A 6,901-nucleotide genomic window follows, 5' to 3' on the forward strand; every position below is an offset into this window, starting at 1 on the left:
GGTTTGGTTTTTTTCTGGTGTGGTTTGTTTTTTGTATTTTGGGTTTTTTGGTGCTTTGGTTTTACTATTTTAAGCTGACTTTGCATGCACTATGTCGTCTAGGCTGGCCTCTAACTCATCACAGTCCTCCTACCTCAGCCTCGTGATTATAGGTGTGCACCACCTCCCAGCTCATTAAGTTATTGGCCTGGCTTTTATGAGGTCTTTGATTTGATAATTTGGATGAAAAGTAATACGTGTACTTGGTGGGGTGCCAGGGATTGAACCCAGAGTCTTACATGTGCGCTATCCCCCAGCCCTATAGTGTTTGTTTTTATGGTACTGGCAGTTGAATCCAGCACCTCATCCTGAGCTGCATCCCCTGCCTTTTTATTTGTTTGGAGAAAGAGTCTCACTAAATCACAGAGCTGCCCAGGCTAGGTTTGAACTTGAGATACACCTGCATCGGCGTCCCAGAGTGCTGGGATTTGGGGCATGTGCCACCTTGACCAGTTCTGTACTGTTATTTTTAATTGTTTTTCTCTTCTGGCTTGTTTCATTTTTTTTCCTCAGTTCAAGGGAATTACAGTGACTTTTCACTTCTTTTTAATTTTCCACTTTTGATATATTTTTTAATCTCATGCCAAAAGAAGTCAAGAAATAAATTTAAGAGTCTCTTGTTTCTGTAATTTTATTCCTTTTTTTACTTTTTCTCTGTTTTGAGACAGGGTGTCACTGTGTGGCCCAGGCTGGCCTTGATCTTCTGGCAGTGCTCCTCCCACCTCAGCCTCCCAAGTGCCAGGATTATAGCGATGCACCACCACACCTGGCTCTGTTTCTGTAATTTTGTGTACATGACATGCGCTTTGAGCCATGGGGATAAAACTTAAATTTTAGTGTTCTCAAGGATAATAACATTTTAATTTCTCTAAACTTATGTATGCATTGACCCTGCTTTAAAAAAAAAAAAAAAAAACTAGGACCACACCAGGGTTATCCTCTTAATATTATTTCTTTTAACAGTCTCCCATAGTTTCCATGCCACCATATCCCTTCCTTAGCTCAGTTTGCTGCTCTATGTAAATGCCGCTAACTTTCTGCATTACCTAGGTCTCAAGCAGGCTCTGGAGACAGTGAATGACTACAACCCTCTGATGAAGGATTTCCCTCTGAATGACCTGCTCTCTGCCACTGAGCTGGACAAAATACGGCAGGCACTTGTTGCGATTTTTACCCACCTGCGAAAGATCCGAAACACAAAATACCCCATCCAGAGGGCCTTGCGCCTGGTGGAGGCCATTTCCCGAGACCTGAGCTCTCAGCTGCTCAAAGTGCTGGGCACTCGGAAGCTGATGCACGTCGCTTACGAAGAGTTTGAAAAGGTGAGTTTGATCTGTCAGCAAACTGGCCTCGGGTACCGAGAGGGAAATGCACAGTGGTAATGAGCTGCCACTCCTGCCTGTCCTAGGTCATGGTGGCTTGTTTCGAAGTCTTCCAGACTTGGGATGACGAGTACGAGAAACTGCAGGTGTTGCTGAGAGACATTGTCAAAAGGAAAAGGGAAGAAAACCTGAAGATGGTGTGGCGGATCAACCCGGCTCACAGGAAGCTGCAGGCGCGCCTTGACCAGATGAGGAAATTCAGGCGCCAGCATGAGCAGCTGAGAGCGGTCATCGTCAGGGTGCTGAGGCCACAGGTATAAGTGCATTCTGAAAATCTGTGCATGCCTTGTTTAAACACCCTGTTTAAACCTTTAAGAATGAACTCTTCCATTTTGCATTCATTGGTTTTTTTTCTTTTTGGTACCAGGAGTCAAACTCAGGACCTCACACTTGCCAAGCATTTGCTGTGCTGCTGAGCTACATTCCCAGCTCAATACTTTTTCCTTGTTCTGCTCTTGATCGTGTCATCTGTAAAATCTGATTAGTGATTCTGTATTATATTGTTTCTTTTTTTTTTCTTTTCTTTTTTTTTCTGTTTTTTTCAGACAGGGTCTCACTACGTAGTTGAGACTGACCTGTAACTCACTGTGTAGCCCAGGCTGGTCTTGAACTCACAGTGATCCTCCTGCCTCAGCCTCCCAAGTGCTGGAATTACAGGCATGCGCCATCATGCCTGGCTTTATATTATGTTGTTTCAATCCAGTATCCTGTGTGGACCCCAGAGCCAGACTTCTTGGGTCTTAAAATCCAACTTCATTCTTTTCCAATGTGATGTAAACACATTATTTAATCTCTTTTTCTGAATCACCGTCTGTAAAATGTAAATAAATAGTTTTTATCTGCCTGTGAATTATTAAAAGAATTCAGTGAGGGCTGGGAATTTAGCTTAGTGGTTCCATCACCTGCTTCGAAAGTGTAAGTCCCAAGTTTGATTCCTGGTAACAAAGAAAAAAAAAAGAATTCAGTGATTTTTTTCTTTGTACATGCTTTTATTCCCTCTTCTGAATTTTCTTCATCAATTATTTTCATTCTTTAAAAAAATCTATTTAAGGGCTAGAGATACGTAGTTTAATGGTAGAGTGTTTGCCTAGCGTGCATGAGGCCCTCGTAATGGGAATGATCCCAAATAACAGGGGAAAACATAAAATTGATAGAAACCCCCATTGTCAGCCAGGTGTAATCCCACTGCCCTGGGAGGCTGAAGCGGGAGGATTGAAAGTTTGAACCCACATTGGGCAACATAGGTATTTAGTGAGACCCCGTCTCAAAAAAAAAAAACAAAAAAAAAAAAAACTGGGGCTGTAGCCAGTGTGAAGAGCCTGGGTTTGATCCCCAGTTATACGGCCCCCCAAAACCCCACACTGTAAGGAAATCATTATGGTATAGAGTCAGAGGATACAGTGTTTTGCTTGGCATCGAGTTATGGTTACAAAATGTTTGACTGAGTTCAAAACCCTGTGTTGCTGACTGATACTCTTGTGTGGTATGAACAACAAAATAAAGCTCTTCATTGGCGACTGTCTCATGCAGGTCACAGCAGTCGCACAGCAGAATCAGGGGGAGGTGCCCGAGCCCCAGGACATGAAAGTGGCTGAGGTGCTGTTCGATGCTGCGGACGCGAACGCCATTGAGGAAGTGAACCTGGCCTATGAGAATGTCAAGGAGGTAGATGGGCTGGACGTCTCCAAGGAGGGCACGGAGGCCTGGGAGGCTGCAATGAAGAGGTACGATGAGAGGATCGACCGTGTGGAGACGCGGATCACCGCCCGCCTGCGCGACCAGCTGGGCACGGCCAAGAATGCCAATGAGATGTTCCGGATCTTCTCCCGCTTCAATGCACTGTTTGTCCGACCACACATCCGCGGGGCCATCCGGGAGTACCAGACGCAGCTTATCCAGCGCGTGAAAGATGACATCGAGTCCCTGCACGACAAGTTCAAGGTGCAGTACCCACAGAGCCAGGCGTGCAAGATGAGCCACGTGCGTGACCTGCCACCTGTGTCCGGCTCCATCATCTGGGCCAAGCAGATCGACCGGCAGCTCACCGCCTACATGAAGCGTGTAGAAGACGTGCTGGGCAAGGGCTGGGAGAACCATGTGGAGGGCCAGAAGCTGAAGCAGGATGGGGACAGCTTTCGCATGAAGCTCAACACCCAGGAGATCTTCGATGACTGGGCCCGGAAGGTGCAGCAGCGCAACCTGGGCGTCTCGGGCCGCATCTTCACCATCGAGAGCACCCGTGTGCGGGGCCGCACTGGAAATGTCCTCAAGCTCAAAGTTAATTTCCTGCCCGAGATCATCACGCTGTCCAAGGAAGTCCGGAACCTCAAGTGGCTTGGTTTCCGGGTGCCCCTGGCCATCGTGAACAAGGCTCACCAAGCCAACCAGCTGTACCCATTTGCCATCTCGCTGATCGAGAGCGTGCGGACCTACGAGCGCACCTGCGAGAAGGTGGAGGAGCGTAGCACCATCTCACTGCTAGTGGCCGGTCTGAAGAAGGAGGTGCAGGCACTGATCGCAGAGGGCATCGCCCTGGTGTGGGAGTCCTACAAGCTGGACCCCTACGTGCAGCGCCTAGCAGAGACGGTCTTCAACTTCCAGGAGAAGGTGCCTCCACTTGCCCCTTGCATCCCCTGATAGTGTAGCTCAGGAGCCAAGCACTCGGCTCTCCCGGAGTGGGGGAAGAGGACAGACCGGATGACTTTAGGGAGGCCTGAGCCCCACCCCAGGCCTAAAACCAGGGGTGGGAGGGAGAGGGAAAGGGAAACTGCCCAGCCCGTCAGAGAACACACCACGAGCTGGGCAGGAGGAGGCCCATACTCAGCCCAACCTGTGAGCACACCAGACGCCCTCCCTAGGCAGGTCAGGTCTGGAGGCTGGTGGCCACACCTTTCTCTCCCAGGGGATGAGTGTCCTCCTCACCCCAGCAGCCAGCATGCACTGCCACTGAAGAACTATGCTTCGAGTACCTGTTAACCTCTCTAGAGCAAGCCGTGTATGCTAGTGCACACCGGTAATCCCAGCACTCTGGGAGACCAAGTCAGGAGCTTCACGAATTTGAGCTTAGCGCCATCCTGTCTCAGATTTTTTAAATGGAGGGGGTTTGGGGGCTGGAGCACAGTGGGAAGTCCTTGGGTTAGGTCCTCAGTACTGCAGAAAGCAGGGCAGACGGCGGGTGTGGCTGTGGTCAGTGGTACGCACACCTTCCTTTAGGTGGATGACCTGCTGATTATCGAAGAGAAAATAGACCTGGAGGTGCGCTCCTTGGAGACGTGCATGTACGACCACAAGACCTTCTCAGAGATCCTGAACAGGGTCCAGAAGGCAGTGGATGACCTCAACCTGCACTCCTACTCCAACCTGCCCATCTGGGTGAACAAGCTCGACATGGAGGTGAGACACGGGTGTGGGCTGTCACAAGGAGCGTTGCCCTTACATGGGGATGGTGTGGTCGGGGACCCTCAGGAGTCTGAGTTAGGAGATTGTGAGGGTGAGGATAGCCTGGGCAACTCGGCAAGGCACTGTCTCAAAAGTCATCCGTGACGGCCCCTCCCCAGACTGTCCCCCAGCGTCCACGGCACATCTGAGCTGGACATAAGCAGCCACAAGGGAGCAGAGGTCCTGAGGGCATGTGACCGCCTCCTGTCTGCCTTGCCTTCCTTGGGTGTGGGCTGACATTCACAGGCTTTATTTTATGGTGCTGGGAGTGAAGTCGGGCCCAGCATGCTGAGCCACGCTCTGCTGCTACACCACACCCCATCCTCTGGCTGTCTGTCCTTCCCTCACGCCCAGTGTGGGAAGAAGTTGCCAGCAGCACAGTGCCTCTCCTTCCTGCACCACCCCTCATTGTGGGGCCCAGAACACATCTCGGGGGAGTCTCGGGAGTGAGTGAGGTGTCCACAGCAGAGGTTGCAGGTCGCACTTGGATCTGGTTGGTGTCCACCGTGGTCCCCTCCTTCCTTCTAAACATGGGCACAGCAGAGCAGCACGTCCATGCAGAGGACACTGTCAGGGAGAATCAGGAGTCCCACGGTCCGGGACCCACACGCACCCTTAGCGTTCCTGGGTTTTGTCCCTGTGGCCCTCCCCACATCCCACATCCCTGGGATGGCTGTATTCCATGACAGACTATTTGCAGTGGCTCACGTCCTCTGTTACAATCAGAGAAGGCTTTCTTCTTTCTAGTCGAGAGGATGGGTTCTCAGCCAAACACAGCTGGTAGGGTTTCATTTCCAGGCTGCTGGAAAAACACTGGTGGGCTTTCTCCCACACTGCACTCACTCAGACCTCACCTGTGCTGGACACTGTTGGTGTCACTGTCACTAGCAGGTCAGAGGGCGGGAGATTCAGCTGCCCAGAGAGGGTGACCACAGCCCACTGGGAGAGCAGTCTAAGGCTGGGACGGCTCCACAGAGAGACACGGAGGGTCAGACTCAGGCTTTTCACCTCTAGCCCCAAGTCCTTCCTCTCGCCATGGCTGACTTGGAGAGATGCCATTCTCAGACTGCTTTCTCTGTAGATCGAAAGGATACTGGGTGTGCGTCTGCAGGCTGGCCTGCGAGCCTGGACACAGGTCCTCCTTGGACAAGCTGAAGACAAAGCCGAAGTGGACATGGACACAGACGCCCCACAAGTCAGTCACAAGCCTGGCGGGGAGCCAAAGATCAAAGTGAGTGTTTCCTGAGGCACTCCCATTTGCTAGCTAGGGAAACGACTCTCCCCTAAAGATGTGTTTGTGGGGCTGGGGAGGTAACTGAGGGAGAGTGCATGCTTTTAGACACCTGGCCGATGCCACCTTCCAGGGCTGCAGGTGAATGGTTACGCCGTGGGGGTGTCATGGACCGTGTGAGGAGAGGGTCTTGGCCTGACTAGCCTTGTGCTGAGTGTCACATTCATGACTGTGAAGGGAAAGCTGAGAAATGGCACAGGTTGGCAGGACCAGGATGTGACAGCTGGGTATCACAGTGTTTTGCATCCCCCAGAAACCTGACTGAAGTCTGTGTTTTATGGACTCACCAGGGTTTCCAGCCATTGGAGAGCACTTGAAAACTACTTTTTTTGTAACTCTCCATAATTTTAGGAAAAAAAATGAAATACAAAATAAGCCAGACATGGCTGGCACACACCTGTAATTCCAACTCTCAGGAGGCTGAGGCAGGAGTATCACAGGTCTGAGGCCAGCTTGGGCTACGCAGTGAAACCCTGTCTTAAAAGACAGACAAAGTAAACTTGAGAAAACAACCTCTCCTGGAGGGAAACAGCTCTCCATAGCAAACGTCCATGCAGGGTTTCTTCTGCACAAGTGCAAGTCCGGCCCAGGTCTTGGAGGGTGCAGCAGCACAGTGGCCAGGGCCCTACGAAACGGGGCCCCAAAGAACTGCAGGTAAAGACTGAGGGCCAGGGATTTGGCTCAGTGGTTCTGCCACCTGCCTCACAAGCGCAAGGGCCCGAGTTCCATCCCTGGTCCCCCCCCCCCCCCC

The 6,901-nt window shown here is 51.1% G+C and overlaps 1 protein-coding gene across 3 annotated transcripts in view; it reads left to right on the forward strand.

The window, feature by feature from the left end:
• The window catches only part of Dync1h1 (dynein cytoplasmic 1 heavy chain 1), a 46,718-nt gene that overhangs the window by 5,133 nt on the left and 34,684 nt on the right, over positions 1 to 6,901 (forward strand). For all 3 annotated transcript variants that reach the window (XM_010607218.1, XM_010607219.1, XM_010607220.1), the window contains exons 6-10: positions 1,090 to 1,361; positions 1,448 to 1,675; positions 2,952 to 4,028; positions 4,635 to 4,814; positions 5,941 to 6,090. In XM_010607218.1, coding sequence (XP_010605520.1) covers positions 1,090 to 1,361; positions 1,448 to 1,675; positions 2,952 to 4,028; positions 4,635 to 4,814; positions 5,941 to 6,090 — 1,907 coding nt within the window. The remainder of the gene's footprint in view (positions 1 to 1,089; positions 1,362 to 1,447; positions 1,676 to 2,951; positions 4,029 to 4,634; positions 4,815 to 5,940; positions 6,091 to 6,901) is intronic.

The sequence above is a fragment of the Fukomys damarensis genome, unplaced genomic scaffold, assembly GCF_012274545.1.
Source record: "Fukomys damarensis isolate Sample0158 unplaced genomic scaffold, DMR_v1.0_HiC HiC_scaffold_21, whole genome shotgun sequence".
In the NCBI taxonomy this organism is placed as follows: Eukaryota; Metazoa; Chordata; class Mammalia; order Rodentia; family Bathyergidae; genus Fukomys; species Fukomys damarensis.